This window comes from Setaria viridis, chromosome 9 (assembly GCF_005286985.2).
Source record: "Setaria viridis chromosome 9, Setaria_viridis_v4.0, whole genome shotgun sequence".
NCBI classification, from domain to species: Eukaryota; Viridiplantae; Streptophyta; class Magnoliopsida; order Poales; family Poaceae; genus Setaria; species Setaria viridis.
In genome coordinates, this window is record NC_048271.2 from 35,232,873 (window position 1) to 35,250,639 (window position 17,767).

Sequence of the window (17,767 nt, forward strand, 5' to 3'; positions counted from 1 at the left end):
CTCTCAAAGTTGGCTTTTGCCACGAACCATCAAAAAATCATGTCTTTGCCACAAGACACTGTTCAACTATACCCATTCGCCGTAGGACACTAAACTCTATATTCTATTCAGATTTAATGGAAAAGGAAGGGGAAATGACAAAATTACCCCCAGGTCATACACAAGGCTCCCAATAGGTGACGCAACTTGTGATTAGAGCCGCAAGAGGATGCTATGTGCTCATCTATCTACAGTTGTTGTTGATGAGAAGGGGAAAGCAAAGAAGTTGAAGGTTGTCAGGTCCAAGATGAAATAGTCTTGTAGTCTGATGTTCAGTCATGACCATGTAATCTAGTGTGACCATGTAATGTGTGGTGGTGGAGTAGGCTTGAACAAGTTATTTTGTGACCTACTATTTTCTGCTGTTGAAATATGCCATATGTGGCTGCAACCTGTTATTTTCATGACTGGTATGTTGTGTTTGAAGGGTAAGGGCAAAGTTGTCCAGATTTATGTGTTATGTGACCTCTTTGAGTTGGAAATACTCATATATATATATGAGTTATAGTGTCCTGCCGCAAATTGCCATGGTTGAAGGATGTCTTGTGGCCAAGACGTTTTTTTAGTGGCTTGTGGCAAAGGCCAACTTTGAATGGTGTCCTGCAGCCAATTCTGCCATTCTTCTGTGTGCTTGTTTTTCTGTGAGTTCCATTCAAACCTACAGGATAATTGTTATATTCATGTTTGATTCGAGCAAACCGAAAGAGTTATTGACATTATTATGTGAGTCATCATAACGGACATGGTAATTAGTATTTTCCTATGAGTTTTTTATACCCATAGGATTGTTAGTCGGCACACAGGATAATTTCGGTTTCCAGTATGTCTTGAGCAATCCAAGATGATGGAAGCACTGAAGGATACTCACACGGTACAGTACAGGTATCAAGCCGACAAGCCTTATCACTGTCCATCGTCGTCCATGTGATTAGGACCTGGCATCTAGGTACCATAGCATTAACATCTCTGCCTCCTGCATTTGTTGGCAGCCCTGTGCATCCAGCATGTTGCCCGTCCATATATACAACATACCACGCCGCTCCAACTTCATCTCATTGCCCGGTCCCATACTCGATCAGTCCAGATATGCTGTAGGCCACTATATACACAGTTGAAAATGAAAGGATAAAAAGTAGTAGAACGGGGCAGAAGAAGAGAGGACCAACAATTAATGTTTTATGAATGGAAGGCGCCGGGAGAAAGCGTTAAAGACTCTACAAGGGCATCAGTAGTAGTCCCCCCAAACGTGGTGTCTTTCTTGGTAACAAACTCGTGGCATTGGATAGTTAGCCATCACGTCTGTATGCGGATGTGCTACAGCCTACAGGAGGAAGCAGCCACACCAAGATGACTTCGTTGAGTGATCTTGCATCTCCTCCTCCGTCAGGCTTCCAGCGTGAGCGCGAGATGCCGAGTGGTACTGCTTCTCCGATGACTTGTGTAGTTTTGCTTGTTCCATTCGATAATTTGGGACCATCTCGTAACAATTATCGTGACAAGATTGTGTTACGTGTGTGTTGCCTTCCGAGGGCAACGGTCGTGCACGTCCTCTATATATGTGTATTTAATCAACATTTGTTTGTTCACTACATTTTGCGGACGGAATAAATTTGGAATGCGGAATACAGCAATGAGCCATCTGTCATTGGTGTCAAAGAGCTACTCGATCCAATAATCGGATCAGCTTGTTTAGCACAGCAAGCACAGCAATGAGCCATACCATAACTGTCCTGTTTATACATAAGAAAAGGAAATTGCACCAAACTTCCTGCATACTCCAACATCTCCCTCCTATGCATTTGTTGTCAACCCCGTACATCCAGCATGCCGACCAGATATATAAACATATACCACGCCGTCTCAGTTTCATCTCATGCATTGCCATTGGCCCCTGCTGCATACGCGCTCCATGCTACTGGTTCGTGGCCAACAGTTTAGTACCACTGTACGCAGCTGAGAAAGAAGAAAAGGTATAACGGGGCAGGAGAGAGGATCAACATCCTAAGAATGGGAGGCCTCAGGAGAAAACCTCAAAGCCTTAAAGTCGTTAGTAGTACTCCTAGCAATTGTATAGGGAGTGTTGGACCAATAATCGTCTCTAGCCATTACAGATATGCGGAGGCACTACAGGAGAACGTAAGCATGTAAAATCTTCTTTTATTTCCTGTTTCAGTTGGTTGTACCATGTAATAAGCTCGATCGGTATAGGCGGATCGATCTGGCGACCTCGCTGCCGATCCAAAGAATTCATTTCGTGCTGTTACACCTCTGCTGTCACGCTTTCAGTGAGTACGAGCTGCAAAGGTGGTGTGCTCCTCACGGGCCCTTTAAATAATGTTGAAACAAACTCTGGGTAGGCGAATTATATTCGTTCAGCAAATAAATGTTAACGACAATAAGAAAAATAGAGAGGAAGAGGGGCAAGATGACGTGTAGTACATCTCTTAAATTTTGCGACAGGCCAGCATGCATGTTGTCATCCATGTAGTTAGAACCTGGCGGCATCCAGCTACCATATCTGCCAGTTGCATTATGGAATAGCAGAATGAGACATGAGAGAGAACCAACATTCTTGTCATTTGAATGGAAGGGGTCATGACAAAGCCTCAAAGGCTGCACATACTCTCTGGTAGTCGGAATTAGCAGAGTAGCCCCACGCAAATAGCGGGCTAGCTAGCCTTTTCGTATTCATTTGGTTTAGTTTCATCTAATTATTTATATCCTAATGCGACGGATGATGTCATCAGGATCTAATATAATGTTTTTTGTTCATTTGTCAACTGGCCTATTTTCGATATATTCCTCGAAATACACAACCACTCAAGCATATGCAAATGGTTAAAATTCAAATCCATCTCTCTCTCTCTCCTCCCATTCTTTAAATATAACATAACATCGCTGATTTTTTGTCAAACTTTGACCAAAAATATATATTTAATACTCCCTCCGTCCCAAATTGTAAGTCATTCCAAGAATCTAGGAGAGTCAAAGCATCTCAAGTTTGACCAAAATTATAGAGAAAAATATAAAGATTTATGACATCAAATAGATATACTATGAAAATATAATTGATAAAGAATCTAATGATACTTAGTTGACATCATAAATGTTATTATATTATCATATAAATTTGGTCAAACTTGAGATACTTTGACTCTCCAAGATTCTTGGAATGACTTACAATTTGGAACGGAGGGAGTAAAAATTTGGTCAAACTTGAGATACTTTGACTCTCCAAGATTCTTGGAATGACTTACAATTTGGAACGGAGGGAGTAAGTAAAATGAGTACAATCATATTTATTATTAAAAGTATTTTAGTTTTAACTTGTATATTTATCTACTTGCATAAATATTTATAAAAAATAATAGTTGAATGAATGAAAAGTTAATAGTGTTATATATTTAAGAATGGAGGCAGTAGTACCTCCTTGTACTTCTGGCTACAATTTCTACTGGACATTGCGAGTCATCGATTAGCGCACATCCACCTTTTCTTGTTTGCGGTTGTAGGTATATGGTGCCGTATCTAATTATCCATATGGTAGAATACATGAAGCTAATCGACAGAGATACTTGTTTGTTTGATCTTGGAAAAAGTTATAATACAGTGATAAATACTCTTAAGTGCCGGCATTAGGTGGAGGCCGTTTTTATTGTCAATTTGCTTTGGTTTGTAGCATCGTATGAATATTTTTGGAATCCATCTTACTCTTTAAGTGGTTATAATCGTAGCAGATTGAAGTACTGAAAGGTACACACCAGTACAGTACAATCATCAAGCAGCCTTAATAATATCTGTCATCCAAGTGATTAGGATCACTCGCGGCATCCAGCTACCATAGCATTAACATCCTTTTTTAGATGCATTTGGTGCCAAGCCTGTAAGCAGGGCCGGCTCTATGTTTTAGAAGGCCCTTGGGCTTAGTCGAAATCAAGGGTCCTTAACTTCTTATGCTAGTCTCAGTGAAAGTTTGGTGGAGGTTTCCATGGGTATTAAATTTTATACCACATCAGCAATTTTGTTGACTTGACAAGGTATTTATGAGGAGAGAGAAGTGGTAGTTTCGTCATATGCGAGAGGAGTTTCATCCTCATAACACACAATAAACACAGTTGCCTAATTTCCAGTCTTAGTAATAATACAATGAAACTGTGCATTGAGACTGACACGATAAAAAAAGATGGAGACCCAGAAAGAGAGAGCTGAGCTCTTTTACCTAAGCGCCGTGCAGGTCAGCAGGTGTAGCCGTGCTGAACGTCCAACATCGCCGACCTGGAGCGACCAGCCGGCCGAGCGCCCATCAACGGCACGTCGGCGCTGATGACCGAGGCGAACTGCCGATGTGCAACGCACGGTGGAGCGGCCGAGCAATTGGCGGAACGGTATCGATCTAACTCAAAGCGGTCGTTACTCGCATTATTAAGTCATGATCAACTCGTTTCAAAAAAAAAGTCATGGTCACCAGGCCAACACAGTTTTTTTTTAGACCTAACAGGCCAACACAAATACACACAGGTTATCTATTCATTGCTGGGCTCTTGGGCCCCTCTCTGGCCTCAGCCCCCCCGGCGGTCGCCCCTCCCGCCCATGGGTCAGAGCCAGGCCTGCCTTTGTTAGAGTAGGGTTGGAAGCCTAGCATAAGGATTTATCGAGCCGGATTTAGAAGTCGACGCACGATTGAGCTATTGGCGTGCACGTCAAGGATCTTCATCACCGGCTCGGCTACAAACTATAAAGCCGAGTCCGCGGCTCCTGGTGCGATCGTGCATTAGCAATCACTGCCATAAACTGAAGCAGCTGCCGCCTTGGATCTGAGCGCGCACTTAGCCTCGCAGTGCCGATTGCCAGGCCAAGACAGCAGACGAGCTTCATGTCAGGCGCGCCAACAACAAATGCTCGGTGAAGGTAGGGGAGGAAGTGGAGCTCGGGGGCACGGGGGAGATCGGCACCAACTCCTCCTTGCCCCTAAACCCTAGCCGCCGCCGCCTCTGATGGGGAAAGGGCCGTGTCACAAAAGGCGCCGCCGGCCGGGTCGCGGCCTCGCCATCTCCAGCTCCTCCCCCGAGGTTGTCGCCAACTCCCTCCGCGTCCGCCACCCCGAATTCCGCAGCCAGAAGGCCGACCACTCCACTGCAGCCGTTCGCCGCATTCCATCCGCCATCCCCTCTCCATCCTCCTCTGGCTCCGACAACGACCACTGGGCCTCCCGCCGCCGACACGACGCTCAGACCACCACCTCCACCTCCCTCTCCGATGAGTCTGTCCAACCGCCGTCTCCCCACGCTTTCGATCTCTCCAAGACCATCATCCGCTCCCAGTACGCCTCCCAGACAAGCAAGCGTAACCCCGGCACCATCCAACAGATGGAGATGGAGATTAAGGTGATCCCAGAGAAGGCGCGCCGCCTCATCGCATCTGATGGTGGAGGTGGCAGCGATGCCAAGCCAGAGGCCCCGGCTATTGAAGGAGTCCCTAGGGGAGAAAGGGGCCCGAGGTTTGCTGATCTAGGTGGGATGGAGGCGGTGATAGAGCAGCTGATGATGGAATTGGTAGTACCCCTGTGCCATCCTGAGCTGCCACGGCGTCTTGGGGTTAGGCCTGTTGCTGGGCTGCTGCTGCACGGACCGCCTGGCTGTGGAAAGACCACCCTTGCACATGCCATTGCCAATGAGACTGGTGTGCCATTCTACAAGATCTCGGCCCCTGATGTCGTGTCTGGGGTATCTGGTATATTTTCTAACTCGTTGCATCACAAATATGGGAAAAATTCTGATATCATGTGGGCAAAAAAGTTTTAACCGCTGATATTGTTCAATGCTGGAAATAATTAAAAATGATGGGAATGGTGATTGTTAGTTATTGCTTGCTTGGTGAATCGATTTCGATGCTGTAACTGCTGAATCTATTGCTGTTAGTGTTCAAAACATGGACCAGATTCGCCATTTTTATATTGTTGCTTCAATATAAGCTGGACAACTTGGAACCCAAAATTGCTGGAATATGAACAAGTGGTGCCTGAGGTCGTCATTATCCTTTGTTAGAATAGGCATCACGAGATAGAATGTATAAGTGTATGACTAATAGCATGCTGCGTTGTAATATGTGTGTTTACGTAACAAAAGTAGCTGTTGAAGGTTATGCTAACAGCAGTTGTGGAATGTCAGTGTCTGGACCCATTCTTTTCTAATATCAGTCTAGTGCTGTACAATGTGGTACCATGAAGTCATGAAATCATTATGGAGATAGGATTCATGCGGAAGGTAACCTCATAGTGTTTGTGTTCTTGCAGGGGCTTCTGAGGAAAACATCAGGGGCCTGTTTCAGAAGGCATATAGGACAGCTCCTTCAATTGTGTTCATAGATGAGATAGACGCAATTGCATCAAAGAGGGAGAATCTGCAACGGGAGATGGAGCGACGGATAGTTACCCAACTGATGACATGCATGGATGAATTCCACCAGAATATTGGCGGCGGTCACTCTGATGCCGAATCATCTGAAAAGAAACCTGGTTATGTTATTGTCATTGGAGCTACAAACAGGCCTGATGCTGTGGACCAAGCTCTGCGAAGGCCGGGAAGGTTTGATCGAGAGATATCTCTTGGTATTCCAGATGAACATGCACGGAAACAGATACTGAAGATGCTTACACAGAACCTTCGACTTGAAGGCCAATTTGACTTATTCAAGATAGCAAGGGCCACACCAGGTTTTGTTGGTGCTGACTTGAAGGCTTTAATCGATAAGGCAGGTAATCTGGCAATGAAGAGAATAATTGATGAAAGAAGAGTTCAGTATTCTCATGGGCATGATGGAAACAACAAGCCTGACTGGTGGAGACAACCTTGGGATGTAGACGAGGTGGAGAGCTTACATATTACCATGGGTGACTTTGAGGTAATCTTTGTTATTTAAACATATAGAGCTAATGCCCAAGAATCTTTTGTTATTTCGAGGTAATCTTTGTTATTTAAACATGTAGAGCTAATGCCCAAGAATCTTTTGTTATTTCACTAAGTGTAAGCTAGATTCAGAATTTAGCTTGATCCATGTTCCTGTGGTTTTTAGTACATTAGTTTTGCTTTTTTAATTTCGTGTTGTGTAAGCTGCTATGGATTGCAACAGATTGACACCTTCTTTCTTGTTGCTCTCATGACTGTATCACGTTATATATTGTGGACATGCCTTTCATCTCAATTTTCTTCCGTTGTTAAGTTTATAACAGTTTCCAATGGATATTAAATTTTTCAATTTGCATTTTTTTTCTTTTTTTCCCTTGGTTCATGTTACTTGCTGAAGGAAGCAGCAAAACTGGTTCAACCATCTTTGAGAAGAGAAGGTTTTTCTTCTATCCCTGATGTCACATGGGATGATGTTGGAGGTCTTGATTCATTGAGGAGAGAGTTCGACCGCTGCATTGTTAGATGTATTAAGAATCCTGAAGATTATGAGGTGAGTACTGAATTGTACTTACTAACCCAGCGAGCTGTGTTTTACACTTCTTATACTGAATTGTATATACTATTCCAGCGAACTGTGTTTACACTTCTTGCTTCTGTCTGTTATCTTGTATGCTTTAGCCTATAGTGATAGGCACCTCAGAGGCTAAGAGCTCTTACATTATTTATACTGAAGTTACAGGCATCTGTCGTGTTTATTGTGATAGTTTGTAATGTCTATGAATCTATTATTGTGGGGTTTTTTCATGTCATCATTATTATATGGCTTTAAAGGCATTTGGAGTGAATTTGCAAGCTGGCTTCCTGCTGTTTGGACCTCCGGGTTGTGGGAAGACACTAATAGCAAAAGCAGTGGCACATGAGGCAGGGGCTAATTTTATTCATATTAAGGTAACTTATCTTTAGTTTTCCATATCTTTACTTTGCCTTTTCAAATTCACAATAATGATAATTCTTCTTATGGAACTAGGGGCCTGAGCTATTGAACAAGTATGTTGGGGAGAGTGAATCAGAAGTTAGGAAAGTATTCATCCGTGCACGCACTAACTCTCCATGCATACTTTTTTTTGATGAGGTGAGAGTTTTTGTGTAGCCAAACCATAGTATGTATTCTGTTGATGCAAAACCTGTCAGTCACTTTAAACAAAGTTCAGATACTTGATACCTCTATACTACTGGAAGTGGTCAAGCAACTTAAATGTGTTGGGCGTGTAGCTGTTTTTATAGGTATATCTTGTTTGCATGTTTATCCCTTTTGATTTGACAGGCAGATGCATTGACAACAAAGAGAGGGAACGAGGGGGGATGGGTTGTTGAACGTGTCGTAACCCAGGTTTGAATATTTTGGAACCTTCTTTAACATCTCTTTTCCTTTCTGTTGATTTACTGATTCTTCTGTCTGCAGTTACTTACTGAACTTGAAGATCAACGTCAAGGTGTTTATGTCATCGGAGCTACAAACAGGTAACTGTCAGCAGCTAATGGACCTTTGTTTATTTATCCCGGAATGGAAGGCCGCTAACTGTACCCCTTTTCTGGTGCAGAATTGATGTGATAGATGATGCTTTTTTGCGGCCTGGTAGATTTGGGAAGAAACATTATGTACCTTTACCTGGTGCTGATGAACGGGTTTCAGTATTAAAAGCATGTGCTCGAAGCAAACCCATCTCCTCAGGTGTTGATTTGGATGCATTGGCACGTCGAGAGGAATGCAGCAATCTCACTGGTGCTGACCTAGCATCACTGGTAATTTCCATAGTATTAACTAGCTTCTGACTGTAGAATGTGGTATCTTTTTGGCTTTGAAGATGGGTACCTGATGAATGCATCCTGTCTTTATGAATCAGATATTTGAATTAATTGCAGCACTTGTTTGTGTGAATATAAAATTGATGATTCAAAAGCCGGCAAAAAATGGAACTAAGATGCTTGTTTCCTTAGGTGAATGAAGCAGCCATGGCAGCATTGGAAGAGAGATTGGAAATCCTTGAGAATGGCACATCGTCAATGAGTTCATCTTGTTTGATTGAACTATCGCACTTTGAACAAGCTCTATCGAAGGTGAAGCCATCAGTATCTGAACAGGTACCTTTCTGTCATGACATGATATGACATGCTCTGTCATGCTAATCTTTCTGTTCACCATTGTGATACTGTCACCTGTTTTCACCCATTCCTCTCTTTCCTCTTGGTTACAGCAAAGGAAACATTACGAGGCACTGTCGAAGAGGTACTCGTCAAACTGATGGATCACCATGCATTCATCTTGGTGTGTGTATAGCAACCTTCTGCAAAGTATGTCCATGCTATGAACTTCGTGGCTTTATTTATTGGACCAGCTTTGACTCACTGGCAGTTTTGTATGCATAGCATACATAAATGAGTAATACTATTATATTCCTGAAATGTAGCAATTTCCTTTTTTGGCATTTTTTGTATTCCTCGGCTGCCGTTCTGGATGTATCGTTGTCCTCAGTAGCTTCAGCTTGGGATGAAGCTTATCCAATGCCGCTCAGAGTTTAGGTCGTGGCAGTCCCTGACAAGCACCGCGCTGACGGATGTTTGGTCCGGCAAGGCACCGAGCAGGATGAGAGCGCTGAGACAAGGGTCTGGGAACAGCAACAGCTTGGATCCAGTGACGAGGAGCTGGAAGAACACTGACAGGCAGTGGATGGAGATCATGAGCTCGGGGTTGGCCCTCGGCGAGGCACGCTCTTGTGCCCAGCGGCTGAGCCGCGCTAGTCGGGCGGTCTCCTTGTCTCCTTGAGACCCTCGGCAGCGTACGAGGTGAAGATCGCCTCCTCCTTGAAGAACTTCAGGCGTCGAGCCTGTCCTGGTCCGGCCGATCTGCTAGTTGCTCCGGTAGGCCATGTCCATTCCTCATGCCGAACTCAGGCTTGATCGAGGGACTGCATAACAGAAAGTAGTTGGACCGATTGCTTCCGATGCTTGCAATTCGCTCTGCTGTGTTGGTTTACCTTTAGAAGCAGCTCGGACAAGCTCAGTCGGCCTGTTCGCTTCAGGTTATTCAGCTGACTTATCAGCCACCAAACAGTATTTTTCTCTCATAACAAATCAGCCGTTTCAGCTTTTCAGCCGGCTTATAAGCTGAAGCGAACAGGCCCAATGTTGGAAGGGGTTAGAGATGCGCATAGTCCCGTCGATGTCAAACAGGACGCCTTGTCAGATCTAAAGACCATATCTTTTATTGGCATTAAAGTGTACCAAGACAATTTGATGATAAATTTCTAAAAGGTTAATCTTTGATGTCATAGATCCAGTTTTTTTCTTAAAAAATAGTCATTCCATCCCTCGTGCTATGGTAACGTAAACGTAAAGAGAATGAGATTACAGTGTATTTGGTGGCGGAATATATGATTAGCTTCTTTGTTTGGTTGCACTCTGTCTGGATGTTGTATCTGATTACGGTGGGGAGGAGGGGTAACAAGCTTGTATAGATATTATTTAGGCAAGGGATTCGATTACAGTGTCAATTGATTACAAACCACCGCAACTAAACATATGTAATGGGACTTGTTACCTTCACTAATCAGATTACGTTACATTTGAATTTGAACTAACCAAAATACCACCTAAACTCAATCCCACCTCTAACTTACCAACCGCATGCTAAGGTTCCATGTGTTCTAGCCGTCCTCATCCAACCGCAAATAAAGAAGTCAACTCCAGCATGCCTAAAAAAATTAGGTGTTCCTTGTGTTCCATTGAAATCATTGAACTTCCATCGTGTTGCTGTTGAGTGTCGTTGAAAAAGACAAGATATTTTTGTTCTCGCTCCAATGCCGTCGCAACGGTCGGTCTTTCACTTGAAATGGAACAGGTCCAGGGCCAGTTTCATTGCATACAGTTTTGTTGCACAGTTATAAGACGGTGACCTACGTAAATGTGCTTTTTTACCTAATTACAGTAGGAGTATCATGGAAGTTTTATGGACATTAAATCAAATGCCACATCAGCAAAATTGTTGATTTGGCAGGCTATTTATGAGAAGAAAGGAGAGGGAAGTTTCATCCCCATGAAACCCACTTGGCACAGGTAGCAAGTCTTATGAAACACAATGAAACTTACACTGGGCATGTTACGGCTTCATGGCATGACACATTTGCTCATAGACAACGCAAAAGTTAAATAATTTAGGTTATCTATGAAACTGTGCAATGAAACTATACACTGAGAGTGACAATTTCATTTCATTGAAAAATTGATATAGCACTCTTGGCAATAGAGCGATGAAAACATACACTGAGATTGGCCTAAAGTGTTATAGGGATGAAACTCCTCACATATGATGAAACTCCTTCTCTCTCCTCATAAGTATATTAAGTAGCAAAATTGGTGATATGACATAAAAATTAATGCTTATCCCCGACCCGCACGGAAGAGTAGCCGTATCCGCGGAGGATGAAAGAGATCCTCTGCGCATCAGCACATGCAGCGCCACCGTGAGTCCGTGACCCTGTCCGTCTCAATGAAATCGATGTGAGTAGCAACGAAGAAAGAACTCATTCAATTTTTGCGCTCTCTCCCCCTCTCCCCCTCCCTCTCTAAAAAAAACTCGATCAAGGGGAGAGACGTCCGCTTGACTTTGTCTTAAGATAGAGGCCCACCAAACCGTGGAAAAGCAGGCAGGAACCTTACGCACGCTCGCTTCATTGGCAGCTGCGGACCCATCTGCGCTTTTTACAGTCCAGGGAGGTGTGCGCACGACATGCAGCACCAGGGCTCAAACCCCGGCAGGGAGCGCCGCACTAGGGCGCTGTACCATCGCACTTCTAGTGCGTCTGCAATACCTATCTATCTATCTATCTATCTATCTGTATGTGTGTTTTTATAAATGCACATCATTTTCTTTTCCGGCCGGTGAGCAGCAAGATCCTTATTTGCAGCGGCTTGTAGAGCACAGGCAAGCTGCTCGGCTGTAAGTGCTGCACGCTGCCCAGCTGCAGATGCTGGACATGATGTTGGCTGGCTGCAGCACAGAGAGGGAGAGCAAAACATGGAATTATTATCGATGTATTGCTTCATGGTGTAACATCCCTAGTTTTGGTAGATTTTTACAAAGGCTAATTAGAGTGATTAAGAATACAAATTTGCACTCAAGTTTTAAACTTGCCAATTGTTTGAAATCCAAATGCACTCAACACATGAAATGTCACCAAAGATGGGAAATAAGTCAAACCAAGTCAAACCAAAGGCTAAGTATGAAAAACACTCAAACTAGGATGGAAATATAGAAAACATCTCAAAAATCCAAAAGACAAATTTAAATTAAGTTTGCAAACCCTTAAATGGCTAAAAATACCCTAAAAATCACTAATTGGGGGAAGTTGATAAAATCAATTTTTTATATAACAACTTAACTTTTTGCCAATATAAAAGTTGTAGAACTTTTTAAAAAAACAACTTTTCTTATTTGAGTTTTTCCTAATTTAGAGTGGAACATGTTCAAAAAGTGGGTTAAACTTTAGTGAATTTCTAACTCAATCCCAAATTTTAACTAACCCTTTTGAACCGGCGTTCCTCTAAAATTTTTTATCTTTTATCTTTTGATCTAGCAGAGTTTTGGTTATGAGGCCTTTATAGGATTTGTAGTTGGATCTTGGGTCAACAACTTTTAGATTTGAAAAGTTTTGAGTTCAGTTTCAAAATCTCCCCAAACCGCGGCTCAAAACCCACCACTTTACACGCCACCACGTTCCAACCTTGCTGCCCCGGTACACGGTCACTGCGCGTTCCACCGCGATGTCGCCACGCGGTTTCATGCCCCTGGTGCAGCCGCTTCGGCCAACCGCAGGCCAGGAGGCGACGGCTCAAGCGCCGCCGTTGCCCACTCCACGCGTGAGGCCATCCTTATCCCTACCGCACCGAATCCTTCACCGCCAACCGCCGTCGCCACCCACGCGCTCGACCGAGCCCCGCCACCACGTTGCCGCACGCCACCTGCCAGTGCGCCACCGCCACTCACCGCCGACGACACGACCACACGGCTCCCCCTCTCCACCACTCAGCTCACAGGACAAAGGAGATTCCCCATGCCTCAATCGCCCCTAGCCAGTCGCTGCAGCCCGCCCACGCGCGCGCCCTGCTTCGGCCAATCGCCGCCGCCGCGCCTCTGCGCAGCCAGTGATGCGCCGCGCCCCTTTCTCCTCCCTGCGCCCCTCCATGGCTGATGGCGCTCCAAAACTCCCCCGTAGCACCCCTAGCACCTATAAAAGGGCACCAAGACAGCTCACCAGCACCAAGGCAACTCACCAGCGCTTAACCGCTGCAAAAACCTCACGGAAGCGCTGCCCCGTTCTACCGCCGCACCTCGCTATTGAGAACCACCTCTCGAGCTTCGCCGCAACTTCCTAGTCCTTCCCGTGCACCACCCATGCACCCCTGAAGCCTCCCGAGCCCCTGCTTGCCTTCCTCCGCCGCTGCCGTCACCGAAGAAGAAGCTCCGCCACCACGCCCCAAACTTCCCTGTGGACCGTTGCCGTCAAGCCGCCTCCACCCCCGAGCTCCTCAGTGCAACTCTCCACAGTGAGCCCCTAAGCACTCCTGTGCCGTTCCTTAACCCTAGCAGCGCCGCCGATCACTAGATTAACACCGGCAAGCCGTCAGCCAAGCCCCGGGGACTCCATTGCGAGCCCCTAAATCTTTCCAAGGGCGTTAGTGTTAATTGTAGGGGCACTGTTGCTGTGTTTCAAAACTTCTAGAGGCCTCCTTGCGAGTTGATTTTAACCTTTTCTGTTTTATTTAGTTTTTAAATCGCTTGAAACTTTGGAAATGCATAGTAAATGGTAGAAAAATGCTAAAAATACAAAATCAACTTTGTTAGACTCTGATGTTGAATAGTTTCATAGAAAAATAATTTTGGACATGTCACTGTTGTATATTTTTCTTTAGGATTTATTTTGTGTTTGAGCCAACAAATGCCCCATAAATCACACAAAAATGGTAAAAATGTAAATCCACCTCTGTTAGAACACTTGTGTATGCTTGTTCTAGATATGAATTTTGTGATACTAGTTTAGGTGTTGAACATACTGGTTTAAGGCAAACCTTGAAATGCTAGGCTAGATCTTGTTATTAACACTAAAAAATGGAAGAAAATAGGTAAAAATGCGAAACCACTTTTGTTGGGTTCCTGTTAAAAATTCTTCCCTAGGAAAAATTTGAATGTTTGAATACTCGTGCTTTCTTTGAATGTTTGAATATTAAATATTAAATATTAATTTGAATGTTTGAATACTCGTGCTTTCTTTGTCTGGTTGTCTTTATTTTTTTTACTTAAACCTAACTAATAAGTCCAACTTAGCAGCAGAACAATGCGCTGCCATCAGCCCAAAAACATCTTCCAACCTTGTCATTTGTGTTGCTGCCCATAAACATCTTCTGCCAACCCTGTCATTTATGTTGCTGCCCATAAACATTTTTCGCCAACCCTGCTATTTATGTTGCTGTCCATATATATACGACTTACCTCACCGCTCCGGTTTCACCTTGTTTCCCCTCCTATAGTCTATATAGTCCATGCTGTTGTTTCAGTCGCTAACCATACCTGAAGAGTGTAGCAGAATAGATTGAGGTAGGAGAGGACTAACAGATAGTATTTGAGAATGGAGGGCATAAGGATGAAGCTTGAGAGCTTGGCTGGGGTTACTGGTACTTGGAATCCAAGAACTAGTAGCCTCGCAGCATGGGGCATGTCAATCTTGGCACAGCGAACTCTCTCGTAGGAAAAGCCATCAGCAGCGTCGCAGCTGCACGCTAAGTCATTTGTCGTGGCAGCTCCTTTTTCTCTAAACTGTAGATCTCAGCTAAATAAATAGAACGTTATGAATCTTGAAGGAGCTAGTGGTGGGCTAAAATGTTAATCTTGACGCCTCTCTTTAAATTCAATCAATACCGATGACAAGGGTTCTAATCAATTAAATTAGCCTTTGTTTGTTTATAAAACAGCCTACAGAATAAGTGCTCTCAAATAAGGATCGATCGGGCCGGGCGTGCACGCGTGGACTCCTTGACGGCGCCTGCCGTCTTCCGTCAGGAGCGGTGAAGATGCGGGCATGCCCCGCGCGCGCAGCCAAACCCGAGGAGCAGTCTGTCCACAATCCACGTCAAGCCGCCCGGTTGCCAGTGAAAATAAAGGTTTCACATCGGCGAGTGCCTCCGAATAAACCAGCGACCTTTTTTCCGTTCCGTGCGTGCGCTTTTCTCTATAATTTCGTTTTGACTTTTCTTGATTCATAGCTTATATGCGTAGCTCGCCGAATGCTAATGGTATATGTCTGTTTTAGTATGTTGTCATCAAGTCATGAATATTGCTATCTGTAATCCATGGGATTGGAACCTGGTATCTAGCTACCATAGCATTAACGTCTACCTGCATTTGTTGCCAGCCATGCTGCCTATATATCCAAAACATACGAAGCGGTCTCAGTTTCATTTCATTGCCCCTGAGTCCGCTCCATACTACTGGCCAACCCATGGTACAGGCCAACGGTTTATTAGTCCACTATACAAAAGTTAAAAGGATGAAATAGTAGAAATAAGACAAGAGAGTGGACCATTTTTTTTATTTTTCCTAAGAATGAGAGGCGTCAGGAAAAAGCCTGAAACCTTTTAAAAAGTCTTTAGCAGTTTAACACGTATCTTTTCAGAAAGAAATAGAATCGCAGATGATGGTACGAGTATTGTCAAATTGGTTTGAGAAATGATGTGGTTCATCACCTTCTCACTCCTTGTATTTTTGTTTGGTTTGATGAATGAAATAAGTTGATCACAAGCATATAATTATCTTAATAATGAGGAACGGTTCATCTCATCAATATTTATGGGATGACTGATCTCTACGAATGTGGTGATTCCATTCTTTTTTAGGGTGGACCATTCCATTCTAAATGTGGTGATTCCTCAAACCAAACATTCAATTACTACATATGCTACCCCAACACAGACAAAACATCTATATGATTGTACTTACTCTCACAAACACTTCCCTCTCTTCTTGCACGCAGTTTCCATTTATATAAACACAGCTCTCTGCATTGTTGTTTCAGAATCACATCATTCAATTTGGTCTGAAGTCTCTTAAGTCCACAATTTTCAATTTTGACTGCTCATAGTATAAATGGCGCAAAGTTCATATTGGGATGGTGAATTACACGAGTTGGGATCGGAGAAAAAATGCATGGGTTGATCCGTTCGTGAACGAGATATAAAGGACAAAGGGCCTGTTCGCTTCAGCTTATAAGCCGGCTGAAAAGCTGAAACGGCTGATTTGTTGTGAGAGGAAAACACTGTTTGATGACTGATAAGCCAATTGAATAAGCTGAAGCGAACCGGTCGAAAGAGTTTAAGAGTAGAATTTGGACGGCGTGGTGACAAATCCCCGAACAATTCAAAAGGATCTGGACCAAATTGCAAGTCCTTCAAAAAAGAAATGATATCGAGCGTGATGTTCGTTTTACTTGTACAGATCACCGCGAATGTGCAGGTCGCCCGATGCTAGTACTATAGAACCATTGTTGGTGTCTTTTTGACGGAATATATTTGGCTGTTTGCATAGGTCTTAGTTGTCTGTAATGGAGTGAACAAATTCACTTTTTCTACATTTCTTACTCTGAAAATGAAACAGCGATTTTCAAACCAGCTCATTCATCATTAGGAACACCTTAGCAATAGTAGTTGGTTAGGCTACTATGCCTTTAAAAATTTAAATACTGTACGGTAATAATTACTCTGCATAAACTGAACATTTTTCTATGATATTTTTGTGACGGTTCCACGCAATTATAAGCTACTCCCTCCGTCTCACATTACTATTCGTTTTGGGTTTTCTTGATACGTAGCTTTTGCTATGCACCTAAATACATATTATGTCTAGATACGTAGCAAAAATTATGTATTTAGAAAATTCAAAACAAATAATAATTTGGGATGGAGGGAGCAGAATTGTTCTCATAGGGCACAAAGTTGTGGATCAGCCACTTATGGTCGGTGGACAAGTCTGCAAAGGTTACATATCCTGAGAATAGACCAACTGGGATGAGCAGCCAAACGGCAAGGGAAAGGGTATTTAGCGGTTTTGAAAATAGAGTAGGTCACTTTCTGTTGCTACCTTTCGGCAAAACAGATTTTTCTGAAAACGTTTTCTTTGTTATTTGGATGCCAATTAGGGCACACGAAACAAACGGAGCAAGTCTTGCAGGAACCGTCGGGTTGAATTGTGAGGGGACGGGGACCCATGCATCTCTCAAGTCTCAAGTCTCAAGTCTCAAGTCTCAATCACTTCTGTTTTCCTGACCTTTTCTTTACCTTTCCAGGCCAGGTGACGACAAATAGTTTATTGGGAGCGCTTTTTTTTTTTAACTTAGTGGTAAATTTACAGCACAATTGTCAGGATCTGCTGTTCTTTAAGAAGAAATAAAATAACACAAATTGATGCGCAGCTAATTCTCTATCGAGCCGTAATCACTGTACAAGGATAGAACCGCATTAGCATAAAAATTTGGGATACCACTCAAGGTACAAATTCTGCAGCAGTTTCCTATGGCAACCAGCGGTCCAGATGTGAGACCACATCATACTTGGAAACACGTGCCGTTTTGAAATGGTAAACAGCTAAGAACCCCACAGTTCACAGCATGCGAATAACCAACGATCTGTATTAACGCGATTGATCAAGAAATAAGTAGCACTTCTTTTTTGGCGAAATAGCAGCACGTCAGAACAGTTCAAGAAGAGAAAGCAGCACA

At 43.6% G+C, this 17,767-nt stretch overlaps 1 protein-coding gene across 1 annotated transcript; it reads left to right on the forward strand.

Annotated features, from left to right (window-relative positions):
* The first annotated feature begins 4,841 nt into the window (after nt 1–4,841).
* LOC117840208 (cell division control protein 48 homolog C) lies at nt 4,842–9,247 on the forward strand. The gene is made up of 10 exons (XM_034720669.2): nt 4,842–5,769; nt 6,332–6,939; nt 7,342–7,494; nt 7,776–7,892; nt 7,972–8,076; nt 8,269–8,334; nt 8,407–8,465; nt 8,546–8,747; nt 8,943–9,086; nt 9,200–9,247. The coding sequence occupies exons 1-10, from the start codon at nt 5,034–5,036 to the stop codon at nt 9,245–9,247; spliced, it is 2,238 nt and encodes a 745-aa protein (XP_034576560.1). The 5' UTR covers nt 4,842–5,033.
* The last annotated feature ends 8,520 nt before the right edge of the window (nt 9,248–17,767 follow it).

Excerpts from the sequence above, each read along its gene's own strand:
- LOC117840208 (XM_034720669.2), top strand. The coding sequence starts at position 5,034 with ATGGGGAAAGGGCCGTGTCACAAAAGGCGCCGCCGGCCGGGTCGCGGC. Across the intron at positions 7,495-7,775 it reads AGAATCCTGAAGATTATGAG|GCATTTGGAGTGAATTTGCA; the intron begins GTGAGTACTGAA and ends ATGGCTTTAAAG. Across the intron at positions 7,893-7,971 it reads CTAATTTTATTCATATTAAG|GGGCCTGAGCTATTGAACAA; the intron begins GTAACTTATCTT and ends TTATGGAACTAG.